At 40.3% G+C, this 21,728-nt stretch overlaps 1 protein-coding gene across 1 annotated transcript in view; it reads right to left on the reverse strand.

The window, feature by feature from the left end:
• Positions 1-10,192, reverse strand: part of LOC124278861 — a 30,064-nt gene extending 19,872 nt beyond the window's left edge. The window contains exons 1-2 of the mRNA XM_046714644.1: positions 9,681-10,192; positions 4,346-4,414 (exon numbers count right to left, since the gene is read on the reverse strand). Of these exons, the coding sequence (XP_046570600.1) occupies positions 4,346-4,414; positions 9,681-10,192 (581 nt within the window). The remainder of the gene's footprint in view (positions 1-4,345; positions 4,415-9,680) is intronic.
• Between the last annotated feature and the right edge of the window lie 11,536 nt (positions 10,193-21,728).

Here is a 21,728-nt window from a genome sequence, read left to right on the forward strand (position 1 = left end):
CCCACTACCAACTCAACTTATCCTCTCATTCAAACCCAACGTATTCCCCCATACCAACCCAACTTATCCTCTCATACCAACCCAACGTATTCCCCCATACCAACTAAACTTATCCTCTCATACCAACCCAACGTATTCCCCCATACCAACTAAACTTATCCTCTCATACCAACCCAACGTATTCCCCCATACCAACCCAACGTATTCCCTCATACCAACTCAACTTATCAACTCATACCAACCCAACGTATTCCCCCATACCAACTCAACTTATCCTCTCATACCAACCCAACGTATTCCCCCATACCAACCCAACTTATCAACTCATACCAGAGTAAATTACCCAATTGTACCAACATGACTTATATCTTCATACCAACTCAACATATGCACTCGTACCAACACAAAGTATCATACTAGCCCAACCTATTTCCTCAAACCAACCCAACTTATCCCCAACCCAGCATATCTCCTCATTAAAATCCAACCATTCGGCCCAACACGACTTACTCGTTCAAACAAAGTAGCCCGTTCATGTCAACCCAACTTATCAGCACATGCGATCCGTCTTATCCAGTCATATAATTCTTTCAAAACAATTTGAACCCCTTTTTTCATAATGCTTTGATCTTCAGTCAGACACTTCAAGTACACACAAACAACACTGTTTTGTTCAGGAAATCGGGAAACATTATATAATAAGGATTCCAATTTTTAAAAGGTAGCACGTCAATTTGAATGCATCTGTCTGCATAGCCAAAAACAATCTTGTATGAAGACATGTGGCACACAATTGCAACAAAATGTACGAGACCAATCACGAGTAAAATCACCCGTCAAAATAGCAAAGTTACGACAAAAAGTAAAACGTTAAAATTCATGTCAACCAGATCATTGTCTAAAGTACCAACACTCAGTAGCGCGTATGTGATCCACATGATTTGATCACTGCCTGGCACCATCGGCTTGCGCTAAGTGTCTGGGTGGACTGTTCCACTCTTCAGTAAGAGCATTGCCGAGTTCCTGTAGAATTTGCCGGAAGGACAGAGCGCCCTGGGAGACAAATCCCCAAAACGTCCACAATAAAATATCCCATCCCACAGCTATCGTCCTGCTTTATTGTCGGCGGTAATAACATCTACTGTCATTCTTCACTACCGTTTGTAACGTGTTCCTAAGCCCTTCATTGTTATCATACAACCATAAGTAGAAACTAGTATCGCTTTCAATAATGGGAATTATACGTTGTTTACTAGTATCCCTTAGATTTTTAAGAGAAATTATCGCAAAGAAAAAGGTTAAAGCGAGCATTATTAGTGTACATAAATTTCTCTAGTATTCTTCTTGCCTCTCTGTCATTGAACGGACTGGCTGTGAAATAAGCGAACATAGAAATCTAAGGAAGAGGAAATGCAAGTTTTGAGTGAGTGGGCGAGTGACCATGTTTTGTCACCACTTTTAGCAATATTGCAGCACTAGACACCAGAAATGGGCTTCACACATTGTACCCATGTGGGGAATCGAACCCGGGTCTTCAGCGTGACGAGCGAACGCTTTAACCTTTACGCTACCCCACCTACCCTGAATGAAAGTTGTGACAACTTGTGCCCAATCCTTTTCCTGCGGTTGAAATACGTTTAAACTCAACAACTGACTGACTGACTTGAGTTTAAGGCTCCTTGACCAGTTATACCACGCCGTGTCTGCTTCATGTGGGAGGAAGACCCGGAGTGACACAGGTCTTGAAACTAAACACTTCGGTGAAAAACACGGGCTTAAGAAACAACGATCAGGGCGAATGTAGAATTGGTAGCACAACAAACAACTTCTCAGTACTCATCCTTTTTTTACTGCAACAAATTCGTTGTTAAAGAACCACTAAACTTTGTTTTTTGTTACTCTTTTAACCATTACATATGAAAGATTTGTGGTTAGTCTTATGCGGAACACCAAATTTATTCTTTAAAAACTTGTGGTTAATTAATACCGAGCGATTAAAAGTGGCCAAAAAGTCGCCTGCCTCCCTCTCGCCCGCCAACGAAACCACAGACAGGTTACGTAACTCTGTCGCCAGAGCACTGCAGTGACGTCATATGAGGAACGATTTTCAGTTAGTTGTATAGAACATGTGTAGCACGCTCATCATTTTGATGATTTCTCGACATCAACGACGACATGCCGAATCGTTGCTTTGTCGTCAATTGTTCCTAGGGGTCGGGCGATGGTGTCTCCATGCACAGATTTCCACAGGACCCCGCAGTTCGTGCTAAATGGGTTATGTTTGTGAGTGCGAAGCGAGCGTTGTGGAAGCCTGAAACGATATCTTACTTGTGTTCAGATCGCTTCACGGAAGTTAAAGAATCAAAACTACTTACTAATTCTAGTAAAATATGCATATGATTGATGACCATAAAAAAATTTCTATGACAACTTGTAACATAACGATTTCTTCCTCGGAAGTGAGTTTGTGGTCGAAGTAACAATAATATTGTAAGTAGTATTATATTCACACCCACCTCTCTGCCACGAGAGAAATTGTTATGTTATACGCTATGTCATGCAAAATCATATTGGCCATCAATAAAATACATATTTTACTACCAGTAGAAAGTAGTTTTGATTTTGTAACTCGGTGAAAACAAACCTAAATACCATTTATCCTCAGACTGGCGGATGTTCCCGATAGGGCGCCGCCATTTTTAAAAATAAAAAAATCTGTTAGAATTAATGAGATTATAGTTTGTTTTCATCAAGTTAGAAAATCAGGACTACTTTCTACTCGTAGTTAAATATGTATTGGAATCATAACGAAAAGGATTTTGCATGACACAACTTAGAACATAACGATTTCTTCCACGGAAGCGAGGTGGGGGTCGAAGTCACAATACTGCGCGATAAATTTCTTGCTACATTCCCATGGTTAATGTCCACTCACCAGTATGTAGATACTAGTCAATGTGCGTCTTTATATTTGGTCTTATAATCCTAAATAGTTTATTATCATACTTGTATGCATTTTGAAACTAAATAAAAAGCAGACGATCTGCTGATAGTTATAGTGAATTTATAACAGAACTGTAATATCTAGACATTTTATAGTTTGCCAATGTGAATCATAATTCGCACACACACCCTAGTGCATGTTGTCTGTCTCATTACACTTCACGGCGAAAACAATGATTCTGTTGAATGCTACGACAAATGAATAAAAACAACATGCAAATATTAAAATTAAAACAGATTAAAGTTATAGGAACAATATCAGGCCATTACCTTGTTCGAGGAATGTATCCATCAATATCCACAAAACTGTTCCAAATGATGTGTCTTTTAACAGTTTAATATACGAAAAAGTGATAAATCTTTTCAGGTATTGGTGTATAGTCTCATTGGTCACCCAAGATAGCACACCTGGCAACTAATTGCATAATGTCCGCCTTTCTTTAAAAACAGTAATTTAGTTAGCCAATAATGGGCAATCAATCAATGTATTGCCGGTTAATCCTTTGAAAGAAGGACGTTGTTTTTACGCAGACACCGACACGACAGAGTGTATTCAGTATAGATTAGTAAATCTACATACATAAACACTACCTTTTGACAATTCCGCTGTGTAAGATAAAAGTAATTAATCAATCAGCGTGTTATCGGTTAATCCTTTGATCGATGTTTATAATGTTGAATATTTACTCCAGACACAAGAAATGCCAAATGGGAACCTTTGTCGGGTAATCTAAGTGTGTTACCACTAATTATACCTGTTATAAATTCATTAACTGACCATCAAGTGAATGATGACAAATAACGTGTAGGTTTATACCACCTAACACGGGTTACAACGAGGGAGTATTAATTGCTGTATTCAAATATAAGCTTATACAAGATAATTTAACCCCTTGTATTCGTTTCATCGGCCCTCAGGTTTCTTCACAAGCATTGTATTGCACTGCATTGACAAAAATTGAGAATAAAAAAAGGAACACTGCGGGGTTTCATTGAGAGGTGTTCCCTTATTTGTTTCCCCTCAGTATATATATTTCCATCGATAGGAGGAACAGATTCTAATGTAGAAACCGTTACCTCCAAGTCCTTCTTTTCCCTCAAGACGCTAAAAACATACGTGTAATCATTTCTTGAAGACGTAATTCCGTTGAAGACAAAGTCAAAGGATAAGAAGAAAAAAAGCGTTCATCAGCTGATGAAGGAGTAAGCATACACTCCGAAACGTCGTGCTATTCACAATAAAGAAGGTGACATCCATAAATCTTCCTTTTCTTATTCATTCCACTTCTAAATGTCCTTCAAAGATTTAATGTCAAAAGAAATTAGTTACAAATATACTCACAATTTCCGTGGTTCTTTGACATTAACAGGACGACTTTGCTTCCGCAGTTTATCCTTTTCCGAAAAGTTCCTGCAATAAGAACAAGTACATGACGGTTTCCGTTGAATTGTCGTGAAGAACACCACCGACATCCCCTGCTTGTATCTACATAGGAAGGTGGTACAGGTGACTGCTTATTAAGGTGGGAGGCGGCTTTATATTGGCCATTAACTGCCCCATCGCACGCCAAGAAGCCATCAATCATGAAAGATGAGCAAAAAACATAACGGCGAGAGGGAGAGTTAATTAACTTGCCACGAAACGCGGCTGGAAATATGAAGCAAATTTGTGAAATATTTACGAAATGCGTAATAAAAACCGCTTCGGTGATTTTTAAGTATTTCTCTGGGATAGCGTTGTCGGGATTAACACACGCTTTGGATGCCTGAGTTAGATGCATCATGGGTTATCCAGTAAATCATATTGTCGTGGTATTCATTATTGTCACCCCTAGAGTGATGGGGTTTTTGGTAAAGGGAAGTATTATGCAAAGAATTGCTGACATCGTTTGTTCAAACAGACCTTTGCGCGGATAGGTCATGTTGCCCTCAGCGTGCAAGTGGTATAAAGTTATTCTTTGTTTGTTTGTTGTTTACGCAGCCCTCAGCACAGATCCAGCTATGTGGAGGCAGTCTGTTGGTAATCGAGTCTGGGCCAGACAATCCAATGATGAGTATGAGCATCGATCTACGCAATTGGGATACGATAGCACGTGTCAACCGAGTCAGCGAGCAGGCCCCGTTTCACAAAGCTATCGTAGCGCTCCTGTCGTAACTTCTATGCTGTAACATAGACTTACGACAGTCGTAGCGCTACGACAGCTTTGTGAAGCGGGGCCCTGACCATGCAGTTCCGTCAGTCTCCTCTTTCGACAAGAATGGTTTGCTGAAGACCGAATTTGACCTGGACCGGGGATGGTAAAAGAGTACAGAACAGAGTGTTTTATGCTTGTCTACATGACAATACCAAGTCATCTTAAGACGATATCATACTTGGGATTGGACTTTTCACGTCAGTTTAACATACAATGGTTAACAAAACTCTTCTTGAGTTATGGAGCCTAGTTTTAGGAATGGCTGGACTATTCGCGTCATCAACCGGCAGTTCAACCTAAGTCTGAGACCGATCCAATGAATAGTCCATGCTGTCCTAAAAGGACCATAGTTCGTGATGTAGCGAATTACAACACCAAGGAGTCAAACAGTGACTAACGCTTAATTACCAGTGGATGTAGGACAACACGACGTGTCCGACGACCAGTTTGACTGACAGTTGAACGTGGACGTTTGAAGTTATTGTGGACTAAACGGTACCGGGATGTGAGATTACTGCCATGGTGGCACGCCACCGTCACAGATTAATCACAGTTCCTGCTCTACAGAGTCGATGGCGGAAGAGGGTACGGAGACTGACAGGGGATAGGTTCAGCGATGATTGTGTTGAAGGTCAAGTCTCAGGGTCAGGCCATTTCTGGTGTTCCCCGCCGTAATATCGATGGAATATTGCTAAAAGCGGCGTAAAACCATACTCACTCACTCACCCAGGGTCAGGGGATCTGTTCGTTTCGGGGAATCCATCATAAAAACAAACAAAGCTAATAGTATTGTTTTGTTTGTGTCCACACTCCACAATATTCCAGCTATAAGGCGGCGGTTTGTAAATAATAGAGTCTGGACCAGCCAACCCAGTGATCAACAGCATGAGCATCGATCTATGCAATTGGGATACGATGACATGTGTCATCCAAGTCAGCGAGCCTGACACCCGATCCTGGTGAAGACTAATCCTAACCGGATCTTCACGAGTCGACCAAATCGTGAACCACTCGTTACCGTCTGGCGAGAAGACATGCAGACATTGTACTGGCCCGTTAAGTCCCCGGATATGTCCCTAATAGAGCATCTGTAGGACATTCTCCAAGTGTAAAATGTACGCCAAGCACCAACATAGCCCAGTGTTGGGTGGCGGTCAGGCGAAGTAGGGGGCAATACCAAGGGCAACCATACGAAAGTTGATCAACAGTATGCAGGAGGTGTCGAGCATGTATCACCCAATATAGTGGACACACCAGATAAAGATTTTGCAGACTTTTGTCATTGCAACATCACTATGTCTTTATCGGTCCCCACACGTGTTTCAGTAGTGGTACCATATATACATTGTAAAAGTGAAATCAACAGTTAAAACTGTTGTATCATATTTTGGTAGATTACATACAAACATCACTCATGTTTCTCGATACACGGATTTCAGTGTCAGAGAAAAGTTTCATACTTACAATACTAGTGCTGGAATTTGACGGGGAAACTTTCTCTTGCCCATCGTCGCCTGACCTGGCGTCCGTCAACACTCAAGGCGATTTCCAGTGAAAGAAAGTGGAGGGATTGGTTACCACGTATTGATTCGGGGGCTATCGCGTGAGAATCCTTGTGTTTTATCCAGATTAGGCGTTTTCCCATCGATTTAATTACTTGTCTGTTGTTCTTTTGTTGCCAAGAGGGTGTCAGGTGCTCTTGTTTTTAGAGATAGAGTATATACAGAGAGTTGGAATAATAGTCTACGTGGTGAAACGGTTGTGTTTTATTTACAATAATGCAAGTTTCATTGGTAGGTTTTACTTGATAAAATATATATTTAAAAGAATTGTAAAGGAGGAGGTTTAGATTGTTTACAAGTCATTATTCTTTATTGTCTCACTAAACATGATGCAACGTTTAACCACAAGAAATTGTATTTTTGGACACATAATATTTACCAGGTGGTAATAGTCTGCCATACAGACCCTGAAGCAAATATATCCAAGAAAGCCCTCACGAGTCTAGGAAAGGTGGCAGGTAATGAAGATAGTCTCAGGACTCCTTTTCATTCTATGATTATTTTTTTACTATGAGCTTTTTTTCTGTAAAATGTGTTCATTTCAGAGACTAGTTGTTAGTCTGAGGTGGTAATTTGTTTTAAACATATTTTATTCATTCAAGAAAAGGATTGGGCACAAGTTATCCAACTTAGAAAAGCCCTCTCCAGATAATTACACAATTCATCTTACAACAAAGTACACAAGTGACAGACATAGGCTAGGATATGTACAACAGATGTTAACTGAGAAAGCGTTTTGTTTGAGAGATATAGATATGTACATACTTGAAAACATTCTGGTTTTCAGTGATTGAGAGACCTGCATTGCCATGTAAGATAAGATTAATATCAATCAGTGTTCTATTTTTGACAATATGTTCTGAAGATTTTAACAGTTTATGTCTTTGAATAGTATACAAAGGACATTCAAGGAAGTAACGAAAAACATTCTCACATCTATGGCCACATTGACATGATGCGTCATTTTTTACATTTATTCTAAATTTATATAAATCATAATTAAGTGTACTCGTCATATATCTTAATCTAGTGTGCATAACATTGAACTTCCTTATTCCATATGAATAATATATAGGTGCGCATTTTTCCTTCACGTGGATATACGATTTAAACGAGGCAACAGAGTCGCAATTTCTAATAGCTAAGGGAATATTATTCCACACTTTAACTGTTGGTGGATGAAGTTGAGTATCTCAGTCTTGTATATGGTTGACTAAAGTTATTGGAGTTTCTTAACTCATAACTTGTCTGGCTGCTTACTACAGGTGGTAATTACTAGGAGGTCAATAATACATCAATTAGGATGTCTTATGTTTGAACTGAGGAAGTTGGTTATGATAGGTAAGCGGTCATGTGACTGAACACAATATATTCCAAATAATTATCTGTTAAGATATCCTTCAACTGCCTTTGTTTCCATTCTATCCTCCAAAAATGAAAATGTAATACGTAATCTTACGCTTTATGTAAAACATGCTGTTATCCTTAGAAGCAATCTGTTATCTGAACTGTAATTCATTTTGTGAAATGTCTGTAACATGTACTGTATGTATACTTGTATTATTTGTCTTTGGGCCGGAGGACTTAAGTACAATCAACATCTTTGACGTGACTTGACTGATGACGTCAAGTGTTTCCTCTCGTCCACGTTGCGTGTCGTTGACGTCGCATAAACCACTGCGTTCCACGTCCATGTACAGTTATCAAAGCAGTGTTGTTATATTCCTGGCGAGGTATCCTCCCATTTGTCAGACATCCCCATAGTCAGACAGGTTATAATAACATATCCCCAGATTTCACATCGGTACATCAAGCTTAAGATTGGTTTCACCATTGAATCAAAGATAAATAGTTGACATTGTATTGAAAATTTAACATTCGACTTCTCCTTAAAACAAAATACATGTACATGGCTTTAGTAGCTTGTTGACAGATATTTGATAGAGATAATTTAAAAGAACATTTTCTATCAAACATAACTCCAAGATATTTATACACAATAACAGTTTTCCTTAGGTTCAACTAACTGGTTGAAATATCCTATTAGGAAATTCCCATTTGCCCTAATTAATCCCTAGTCCAGTGTCTGACCATTGGCATGTCTAACTAATGGGGTGTCTAACTAATGGGAGTAACTCCCTGGCAATATATTACTATTGAGTGAACTGTGACACTTGAAAACTGGTTATGACCTAAAAATGCAAACGTTATTTAAACTACCTAGGATGAAAAGACTTACCGCGACACTGCCAAGTAAAGGTCTGAATTACAACAATGGTACCAGCATCAAATACATCCAATTGAATACCCATGTCTTGTTCTTTGTATTGTAGTCGACCCGACCCGTGAAGATCCGGGTTAGAATAGATCTTCAGTAAACCATGCTTGCCGTAAGAGGCGACTAACGGATCAGGTGGTCAGGCTCGCTGACTTGGTTGACACATGTCATCGCATCTCATTTGCATAGATCGATGCTCATGCTGTTGATCACTGGATTGTCTGGTCCATACTCGATAATTTACAGACCGCCGCCATATAGCTGGAATATTGTGATGTGTGGACACAAACAAAACAATACTATAAGTTTTGTTTGTTAGTATGATGGATTCAAGGAAACGAACAGATACAACAGACCTTGAGACTAGACCTTCAGCACAATCATCGTTCAACCCATCCCATGTCAGTCTCGAGTGCGGCGTAAAACTAAACTCACTCACCCACTCACTGTATTAAAGCCAACATCCAACATGGCTGCATATATTTGTGTGTGATAGTTTACAGAATTTTCATCATAAGCCATCTATATTGACCCATTAAATGTATATCTCATACGAACACATTTTAGTATTGACCAATATGCATCCGTCGTATGCTATACCAGATACTTTCAATATTCAACACTAAGCACAATTATACTTACACTTGTGATACCTGAATAAGATCCCCAAGATCGTCCTCTTCTCCCTCTCCCTCAGCCTCTTCACCAGAGTTTTCTCCCCAGCTCACCGACGACGACCTTGCAGAGTTAATGTGTTTAGCGCTGAGGTATGACGTGTCACTCGGGGTATCACTGACCTCGCGTGGCTGACTCACAACCCCTAAGGAGCTCACATTAGAGTCAACATCAGTTTCCACCACCAATGCAGGGGTCTCAAAACTCGTCTCCAATCGCCTGTTCATAATTTGTTCAAGTTCCACGTCTTCATCGGACCTTGATGAAGAAACCTTCTTATGTACTTTATCAGAACCAGTTCTACTCGATAACAGCTTGCATTTGCTAAAACGCCTTCTAATCTTTTCCCCTCTTCTTGACAATTTTCGTTTGTGAGTTTGGACAGTTGAGCCAACGAACAGCCTATTTCTGTCAATGATAGGGCTTCGTCTGGCACTGTCTTGTTCGTCGGGTCTTCCGGTGACGGGAAGAGTTACCATTTCAGTTCTGTCATGTCCATGTGTTGAATCCACACGAACAACTACAGGCATTTCAGTATTTCTTTGTCCTGCTGAGAGCAAATCATCCTTCTCAAGACCCGATCTTCTTTCAAACCTTCTACTGTAATTCTGCTTGGCTGAAGCACGGGTCGAAGCACGAGTTCGAACATCACCAAATTGTTTCAACATGTTTTTGTCTTTATTATACCTGTGTGCGTCCACCCCAAGGTACTCCACTGACCATTCCTCTATACCGCCACTCCTTGGCACTCTGTTCCCAGTGGATACAGGAGATTCTGTTTTGAGAACTGGAACACATAATCCGTCCTGCGTGTTGCAGTCGCGGCTACCTTGGAGCTAAGTTTGTGTCCACCTTCAGAGATTCCAACTCCACTTGATGTCAGCATGACCTCTCGATTCCCCTGACGTCTAAAAGCGTTTGATCCATCCCGTCTGTCCTTCCTGACATGGACTGACGTTCCCCTGAGATTCAGATAATTACTTTCGGCACCTGTTTGGTCAACGAGGACGTCAGACTGATTGCTACGAGCTGTCCATGAAGCTTTTTTCTCACGAAACCCGCCATTTTTTATTGACGACTGAGAATGTGTATGTTCACCTTCTACAGTCCGTTTCACAGTCTCGTAAGTGTTTTTATCTATCACAATCCTTGGAGATCTAGCTCCTCTAAGGCGGAATCCACATGTCTTAGGTTTACCCTTTGCTTCCTCTGCAATACGTCTATTTATCTGCTCTAGCCTTTCCTGAAATCTCTTCTTCCATGGACTACCTTTCCTTTCCGACGAATTGTCACCTTGAGCCACATGCAAATGCTGAGATGTTTCAGGTGTCATTCGTAGGCTGTCTTTTCCCGAACTTCTTCCACTTCTGTTTGTTCGAGAGCAGGTCCTTTCCTTCTTGTCTGGAGATAATGTGTCCCTGTCACTAGAACAGCCCCTGTGAGACAGGGGAGAGAGTTTCCCTACATTTGCCTTATCTTCAGTATCCACGCTTAGCTCTGGAGTAAATGTGACAGTTTTTCTCGTGGATGTTGGGTAATCGAGGCTGTTCGATGGGTGATTGTACTGCTTTGTATGGACATCAAGATGGTCACCATGATCACATGAAGGCGATTTCCTCAACTGTTCACTGATGTATTCTTCCTGCATTTGTCTCTCATTACCAGGGTTAAGTCTCAGTTCATGCTTATCAAGAGCAGGTTTAGAATCGTGTTTGTCACGTACCTCGAAGTACATTCCATTGTGATAAATAGCATAACCTACTTCCTGATTTTGCGCCTGTCCCTTCAATCCATTATCCAAAATAAGGATATCAATCTTGCTTGAAGCCTCATCATTGCGAACTTGAGAACCATAAGCAAGTTCATTATGAAACGAGGGCTGCCGATGAAGTTCACCTTCTGTGTACTTTGCTTCACTAGCTCCTCCGGGAGCTTCTTCCAAGGAAAGACTAACAACACTTTCAGGCAAAGGTGGAAATATGGAACCTATACCAACGTAGATCTTTCCTTGGCGTTTCAGTGTCTGTCTCCTCTGTTTGACATTGCCATCCAAAGAAGGATTCTCGGAACTTTCACAGGAAGGCAACTTAGGAAGGTTGGCCCCAAAATGGTCATCCTCCTTCAGCTTGACAGGATCCTTAGATTCGTCCACAACTAAAGGAAGAGGGGAGCGTTTGTGGAGGTCCTTCCAGCCTGATGGCCAAGAATATACATCTCTCTTGTTATCCATAGGGGCCAATGTGGTGTCAATGGGCAGTTGGTTCATTGCATCTAGGCCGCCATCTTTAAAAGCGGGTAAGAATTGCATGATGTTTTCGGAATGAGCTCCAGGTGTCCTCATGCATTTCTACTAATGGTAGAATTAACATATATTAGTAACACTGGGTTATTCGCGTTTTGGGAAAAGTTCAGCAGAATTAGATGCTAGTTAGTTAGATGATTTGGGACACTGAATGTTACACTTGGTAAGAGCCTTGAAACATCCTGAATAGAAATCCAAAAGGTTTGACACCCATGTTGACATGTCATGGTCTTACATTCATGCCATGCACACGGAGGTAATTTCTTGAAAAGAGACATATATGCAGGTGCCCTTGACGATTCTAAACACACAACAAACAACCGGAACATTAACCTAAGGTTAGCCAACTCCTGAAGGATCAATAAGTCGTGTTCTCCTTGATGGCTACATAATCCCCACGCAGGTAGAGCAGCAAGGGAACTATCCCTGTCAGTGTTGACATGTAAGGAGCATTACCCTTGGCTCAGAGATCAATGGAGGTTTCTACATAGGAAATGCAAACATCACCTTCTCTCGACCGTTTACAGACACTTCTTGGTGCAGTTCGGCACACGTTGACGTGTTTTGTGACTATCACCTAAACGATATTCTTCTGCTTGTTGTCTCACTTGAAGAAAATGCTCGAATAGCATTCATCCCGACTGTTTTATTCCACATGAAATGCGACATTTCACCAACCTGGATAGATTAATCTCGGGGCATGTACACACACACCAGCCTGTATTTGGGAACTGTATCCTTTACCTGCGTGTATGTTGCTCAAGGAAGGTTCTTGGTTTGGGTTCCTATATCCATGTGAATTTGACTTGGGCTGAAACAGTTTTATCAGTGTCGTGTTCCTGATTAGATTTGATGTTGATGTCCACCATCTTTACAATCAGAGGTACCACCTGTGGATGGTCGCCTTGAAATCACAGAAATTCAGAATTATCCACCCCTACACTCCATTACACATCCGTGACTCGCTGGGAGTAGGTCAATCACTGTGTCCACTGTGGAGTATCACCGTGGGGCAAGCTGGTCAGTTCTGATATGATGAGCTTGTTGAGACATGCCTTCAACAGTGGAACTGATAACGGATTACTTTCATCACAGATGTTGACACCTTCTTGAAGTACATCACACATATGAACGTTTATCAGAGCGGATAAACCAAAGGCTCTGGCTCCAGGAACACAAGAAACTAGAGATATTGCCTGATATTCTGCACATGCTCCCAGTTAATGTGGGTCATACTCACACGTTTCCCAGGTTGAACGCTGTGTTATGTTACCAAATTAATTACATCCACGCACATATAACTCCCTGGAGATCCAACTTTCGACAGGCAATTCCAACGGAGAATTTACCGATCAGACACAATGGCGAAGGTCATTGCCCCGTATCCTGCCCCTTCTGTTGACCACTTCCTGAAGATAACGCATCACTTGATACAACTGATATTAATCAGCACATATTTTCCTACTGACCATCCCAGGATTCATGCTGGCTTAAAAACAGTTGTGTGAATTTTGTGGTCTCGGGGACTCAACATCTATTGCGCTTGAGTCAGGCGGTATGAATTTTGAATGAGACGTTAGACATGCAACGCTTTGACGCCTACCGTCACTGATACGGGGCACTTAATGACTGACTTTGAGATGCAGGGAGTTTGTTAAAAGGTATTCTACGACTGTGAAAAATACGCTTGTGAGTTTCCTTTGTCATGAATGAATAATATTAATTTTGAAATTTCATCGAACGTTTTAGAAGTAACTCATGGTATACAGGGAATTGTTTGTGTCTAGTATTGTATTGTGTGCTAAAATGTTAAAATGTATGACGTAGGACCGTCTTTTGGAGCCTCATTCGAGTTACTAGAGGTATCTGGATTTACTTGATCAACAAACAAACAGTAGACAACCACAAGGCTAGTGAAAAGTAAAGGGAAATGACTCTGATCCCCTTTTATTTTAGATATTTTTCATTGTTAAACAAATTAATCCACCATGTGTATAAGTGCGACTGAACCATTTCCATATTAATAAAAAATCTCTTCCAAAATGTCAGTCGATTGTGGTTACGAATCCCTCAACTTTTGATGACACCGTTTTCGTGAAAACGTTAGCGTATCCTGCAGAGTCATGCCAAGGCTAATGAAAGTAGTTGTGGTACGGATATCGCGGTTGCGTGTAACTGATCGATGTCACCGAATATTGTCAAATAGATTAACATTGTGTGTAGATGGAATACTATGTTTCATTGTAAACCGAACCGAAGAGTTTCTCCACCTTACCACAACTGAAAATGAACCAGCGTGTTATTGACATGATCCACACCTGTCTCAGCAGAAAGAGTAAGTGAGTTTGGTTTTACGCCGCTTTTTGCAACATTCCAGCAATATCACGGCGGGGGACACCAGAAATTGGCTTCACACATTGAACCCATGTATGAAATCGAACCCGGGTCTTCGGTGTGACGAGCGAACGCTGTAACCACTAGGCTACCCCACCGCCCCTCGGCAGAAAGAGGACATCCGACACCAAACATGTGTCTCAGCAGAAAGAATGAGTGAGTGAATTTGGTTTTACGACGCTTTTAGCAACATTCCAGCCATATCACGGCGCGGGACACCAGAAACGAGCTTCACACATTGTACCCATGTAGGGAATCGAACACGGTACTTCGACGAGCGAACACTTTAACCACTAGGCTACCCCATCGCCCCTCCACAGAAAGAGGACATCCGACACCAAACATCTAATCATCGTTTAACCCACATGTAGTTATGTCAGGATTTAAATAATAGAAATAACAGGCATGAAACCATAGTCTATACGTTGTTTCAAAAGGATCCTCGTTTTTACAGTGAACTAATATCACCATTGACCGTTACTCCAGGACCGGCAGTAGCCAAGGACATACCAAGCATGCAGTATTAAATAATACTTGGGGAATACTGGCTCTTGTCATATTTGGGACAACAAAGGCTGTAGATGTTTCTAAACTTTCAGTGCACAGTGTCGACAGAATTAACTGTTCCGTTCTGTTCAACGAGATGTTTTAATCAGAGGGTTTAACAGTAAAATTTGTTTCTGCGAGTGAGTATGGTTTTACAGCGCCTTTAGCAATATTCCAGCAACATCACGGCGGAGGAAACCAGAAATGGTCTTCACACATTTGGGGAATCGAACCCGAGCGAACCCTTTAAACACTAGGCTACCCCACCGCCCATTGTTTCTGCAGTTGAGGTAGGGAGGTGATACAGTGTCTACTGAATACATACTGCATGTTATATATATGTTCCACAGTCGGTGTTTTTTCGGGAGAAAGGACATGTCCACCATATACAGTAAACATTACATTTTGTTTGTTTAACGCCGCACTCAGCAATATTCCAGCTGTATGGCGGAGTAAACAGTACGCAACTCTGCGAAGCTTATACAATCTTCTGAACACGTTTACCAGTACTTATCTTGCAGCGTCCATGAACCAACTGAATGAAGCATTTTGACACTTCTTGGCACCTCGTGTTAGCTCAGTGAAAACTGCTTCCTCGATTTATATATCTCTGATTTGTTATGAGTGAGCGAGTTTAGTTTTACACCGCACTCAGCAATATTCCAGCTATATGGCGGCGGTCTGTAGATAATAGAGTCTGGATCAGACAATCCAGTGATCAACAGCATGAGCATCGATCTGCGCAATTGGAAATCGATGACATGTGTCAACCAAGTCAGCGAGCCTGACCACCCGTTCGCGTTAGTGGCCTCTTACGACAAGCATGGGTTACTGAAGATCAATATTCTAACCCGGACCTTCACGGGTCCCTATTGGTTATGACTATCACCCTATGTGCTGATAAAACAATTAGTAACCCAAATGTCCCATATGGAGCATGTCTGTATGGCTTTTTATTCCATAGAGAGTGGGTAAATGTTTGACATAGCAGTCAACAATACTCCACATTATAGAGGCTGGACCAGACAAACGGGTGACTGACAGCAGCGGTGTCGATCCACATCATTAGGGCAAGATGACCACCATCATCAGTCAGTGCCCCCTTGATCCCTTCCAGACAGCTCTTACAGGCATGGAACAAGGGACTGCTTCAAGCCGGATGTACCGCAGGGATTCGGGGGCACTGGAACGAGATAATGCGGATAGTCCTTGTCGATAGGGCGCTGCTCATTGGATCGATGCACTACTACCTAGTCAATACAGAGTGGAAGAATTCCAGAAACACGGAATGAATTGAGCCACCGGATGTGTCGAGAAACAACAGAACGGCTTTTAAACGCTTGGTGGTAAATATTTAATCCATTGAGACAAGGACAGGCGAAGGAATAGCATTAGTGACAGCGTAATAAATAAAAGCATCTCTTTCGTAGCATGATATTTACAAGATTAACTCCAATGTGTACAAATAAACATAAGTACCTTTCACAAACGTTTGATCAATACATTGGCTACTAACTCTGCCATACAATCACGCACGGTATGCCCTTCCCTTGTAACACAATTAGTAACATTTATTCACAACTATTATAGAACAATGGAGTATTCTGCAGGATTAGGAGTTTTAATAATCAAACCTGTACAAACATAGGCCCTGCCATGCAGTCAGCAATCAGTCGCACATTAGCTATGTATGATTGATAAGGTTGTGGTGCACGCCTCTCCCAGCAATAAACCGGCCCAATCGAGACAGGTAACAATACATTGACCAGGCTAGCTATTCTCGAAACGTTCGTAGCACTACGAACTGTTTACCCCCATTCTTAACACATTGGCTACGATCAAAGTTAAGAATTCTTAGGGCTACGAACGTTTCGAGAATAAGTTCAGGGATCAGTCATGTCATTTGACTTGTCCATAACAATCTATATTTGAAAGGTATTACTTAGTGCCATGTGTTCTGTATTTGACAAAGAATGTTCATGGTGAACCTTTGTTATAAAACAATTGGTCGGTAAAGTGAAGGGACTTTAGGGCCATGGACCAGTGAACCTGCAGATCAAGCTACAGCTCTATACAACAACATAATTTCATTGTAAAGTATTCGTTGTGACCTTAAAAGGGAAACTATATATATCGTACTTATCCATGCTAAACAATGCTATATATAATGGACTGAAATGTTCATCCAGACCAAAGACGTTTGGCTGAATTTAGATTGCTTTCAGAAGACTCTGGTAATGACATAGGTGTCAAGGATCAACACGATCACATCAAGGAGAGTACAAAGTAAGCATTTGATAGGAAAATAAATCTCTCCAGGGACATCAGATTTCTATTTGCACCCCCTCTCAGGTCTCAGGGTTACTACCATGTAACAAGTACTATCTACTGCAGGTACTTGTGGCTTCTCTTAACAAGGGAAGACTGCAAACCGACACATTCTACTGTAATGGTTGTGGTTTGATAACTATAACTCGGATGAATATTCTGTATAATTAATAACCAAGCAGGATCAAAGTCCAGTAGACATGTTATTAAGATAAAACTGTTCAAGAAAGATTATAAACGCGGGACGAGCTCCAATTTTTTGCCAAGCAAAATGTTTGGCAAACTGTTATCATCACCCTCTGAAGACAAAATGCCGCTACTTGTCACATGGCAATGCTCTGTGCTGGTTCTGTTAGAGTAACAGTTGTTGTTTCTTTTCGAGTAACAGTTGTTGCTGGCATTATTTAAGTTTTTTAATCTTTGCAAACACAGAAAATCAAGGAATATGCTAGAAAACACTTCTTTGGCCAACTGGATAAGTCATATGTTAATTTTATTGACAAGTTGGAAATATTGGTATGAACATTATCAAGTGTGTTCAAATGCCTGACAAATAACACTTCTTTGTAACACTTACTAGTTTAAAAAGGCTGTATTTGCCAGAACTTTTAATAAAAATCGAACTATGACCAAGTCTTTGATGAAGAATTACTTGTACCAATGTGTATAATATCTGCACCAGATTCACCTACTAAAATCAGCTTAGGTCTTCCCACCTAAAAACAACCTTTCAGACACACCACCTCAGCCTCACCAACATAATCATTTAGGATTCTAAGAAATCCAAAGGTTCAAGTGTTGAAATGCCAAGTCTAATGCTCATTTATATGAACACATCCAAAATCCTTAATAACAAATTATAAATGTCTTGCACATTTATTAATTATGCAGATCCTTTGGGCCAACATGTCATCTTGTCTTTCTACCAACTGAAATATCTCTCCATAAGTGATATGTATATGAACAATTTTATTATTGCGCTGAAATGTAACCTGCTTGCAAAGATGACCCTGTTATTAATCATATACACATGGAGGTTCTTGTGGAGTCCCAACAGTTCTGTTGAGACAGCTTAAAACAAACACACCAAAGTTGAAATACCACTGTGATAAATGCTTCACTCCATTCTTTCTCCAAAGAAGCTCCATGGTGAAGTGCTTATTTCTAGCACTGGTTTTGATGATGACAAGGTGCAGTGTGTTTAATTTGAAATGTATTGAACATCGATGGTATTTTCTGACTACTGCTCAAACAACAGTATTCAAACCTAGAACATAACATAAATAATACACCTGAAAACAGGCAAAACAAATAAAATCGGAACAAAGACAATTGTCACTTTAAAATAATTCTTTATACAATGTCACATATATGTACAACATACACATTTGCTTTGCCACATACAACTATACATATTTGCTGCACAAACAAATGCATCAACTATACAATATATATATCTTAAAACTTAAGAAAATACAAATTATTTCCGTAAAATTTCATGGACACAGTCATAACACCTATCAACCATTTATACAACATACCTATCGGGTACCCCTCAACTAACCAGCATAACAATCACTGCCCATCAGTACCTTAATACAGAGCCATGTAACAGGATGGTAGAGATTATTTTCTACAATTGCTTTAAGCCCAACAAAAAGGCATGTGTTTAACAATGGGGAACAAAATTCTTAACAAGTTGACCTAAAACCAATCACCTATACTACATTGAAGAAGTTATGGACACCCGTTTCTCTCATATTACCATAGCTATAATAAGGATGATCCCTAACATCTCTCAGTAGTACACATTTCTGAAACTGATTTTGGTGGGATATTAAACCACAGTGACTTTGTCGGGAGCATAAAAACATAAAATCATATGGTTTGCTCCACGAAATCTGGCATAAACTATCATGATATACATTGTATTTCATTGGTGACCTTATTGGACAGTCTGAGTATCCGAGGCTAACAATTATGTTTTAATATTTTCATGTCCGTAAAGCTGTAAATATTTATATACCAGAGGTGACCATCTCACGACATCACAGATGACACAAAATTTTGTTTTGTCAAGTCATTTCCTTCAGATCTTGAACATATCTGATATAAATATTTAGCCTTGCATACTAAAGCAAGAAAACTTGATTTTCGTATTTCACTGACGAGTCAAAATAACAAAAATGTTGTATTGCTTGCTTACTGCAATCCTCAACTTATCAAACTCTTTTTCTTTAATCCAATCCAACATGTTCAAAACCTTAAGATAAAAACTTCAAACAAACAAACAAACAACTTTTTTTGGTATCAAATAGCATAGTAAAATAATTTCTTTTATAGCGGACTGTTTCTGCCCCAAAAGAAATAGCGGTACAATTGTCCATGCCCAGAGATTGTTTGATAAATGTCAGTACAAAAACAAATGTAAGGTGATGTTAGACGTGTACAAAACCTGTATAAATGTGGTTAAGTTATTCTGTGAATGATTGTGAAAGTGTTTTCTTGTAGAATCAACATTTCTGTTACACAATCTCAACACCACATAACTGATGCTGTTTTGATACAGCCAAACTTTCAGTTTGACATTTCTGTAACCATCAGATCTTCAAGACAGGTTATTCTGACAGATGTTAGAACAAGGAACACAACACTGATTTCTTTGCATTACAAAACTAACAGTTGCACAAAGCCATATTGCAAAGTTAAACACAAATATCAAAATGGTTTCACCCTTTATCTTCTTGAAAGAAGGTTTTGTGTCATATTTGATATTGAGAAATAGTACTTCCTACAAGCAAACACAATATATGAAAACAGACTCCAAAGTCCTATGAAGTTGATTAGCAAAGTTCTGAATAGTCAATCCAAAACATTGAGATAAGTAATGCTACTTTGTTCAATCAAAGGCTTGTTCCAGAGTCTTTACAATATGGTTAGTTCAGATTACCAGAATTTGCATAAGTGAATGCGTTAAATAAGTGGAATAGAGAGAATGCCCAGTGCAAGGTAAGACAATATAAACGACCATCAGCAGTTATAGTACTGACAGTCTGTGACCATGGCAGGTGCTTGCTACAACTTCTGCAGAAGTGTGGTGGTGTAAGGAAGGTTAAGGTTAAAAGAAAATAAAGTTGATAATACATTATTACAATATGATTTGGTTTTGAATCAGGAATCTTGGAAAGAAGAAATTGAAAAAAAAGGAAGTCTCGGAGCAAGTCTTGACTCTACAGAGTGTGAGTGAGTGAGTTTAGTTTTATGCCGCACTCAGCAATATTCCAGCTATATGGCGGCGGTCTGTAAATAATAGAGTCTGGACCAGACAATCCAGTGATCAACAGCATGAGCATCGATCTGTGAATTTGGGAACCGATGACATGTGTCAACCAAGTCAGCGAGCCTGACCACCCGATCCCGTTAGTCGCCTCTTACGACAAGCATGGGTTACTGAAGGCCAATATTCGAACCCGGACCTTCACAGGTTAATCCCTGGTATAACTGAGAGTAATGTGTGAAAATAACACAACAGAGTCATAGAGTTTGTTACAGATGCTGGACAACACTAAGTGTTCTGCATCCTTTGCTGGTATAGAAATGTACCAAACAGAGCTTTCCCCATCAAGGCTTCTCAAGGCTGAACTGAATAAATTCACTGATGGTACCATGCTACATTTTATAGTTAGCAGAGTGCCATTGTACAAAACTAAGACCTCACTAAGTCCATGTTAAGGTATGGGAGTTGTGATCACCTTACAGGTAGCAAAATCTAATGTTCTTTTCAGTGTCTTTGTAAGACCTTTGCAAGGAAAGACTGACTGACTGAGTTTAGTTTTACGCTGCTTTTAGCAATATTCCAGCAATATCACGGCGGGGGACACCAGAAATGGGCTTAACACATTGTGCCCATGTGGGGAATCGAACCCGGTCTTCGGCGTGATGAGCCAACGCTTTAACCACTTGGCTACCCCACGGCCCCTGCAAGGAAAGAACAGTACAACAACCTTACAGAAAATGGTTGGCAAGTTTTATGAAATGTAAAGTTATGGGTACTGTTGTACAAAACAACCTTACTCCTGTCACTATCATAAGTCTATTTAGGTATGGTCGAAATGACCACCTTAGCACTAAGATTGCTTTGTACAACAGCATGGAGGAGGCTAAAACTTTAGTTTCAATTTCTTTTTTCCAAGTTTTGGGACAAACCATTTGAGACATTTAGCTAGGCCAGTGTTCACGAATAGCATCTGACCCTCTGACAAATCCGGCAGATTCGCCAACGGTCCAATAGAAGTCTACAACCCGGCGGCCCCAGTGTCTGACTGTATATTTCCCAATGACTTTGACTGAAGTTGTTATATGTGACCTGTGACACTTGTTTGCTGTTTATTAATCTTATGTTTGTTAATAATTTCAATGCCAGTTATAAGAAATGTTAAATCTGA

Source organism: Haliotis rubra, unplaced genomic scaffold, assembly GCF_003918875.1.
Source record: "Haliotis rubra isolate DU_JTF1 unplaced genomic scaffold, ASM391887v1 Scf242, whole genome shotgun sequence".
NCBI lineage: Eukaryota > Metazoa > Mollusca > Gastropoda > Lepetellida > Haliotidae > Haliotis > Haliotis rubra.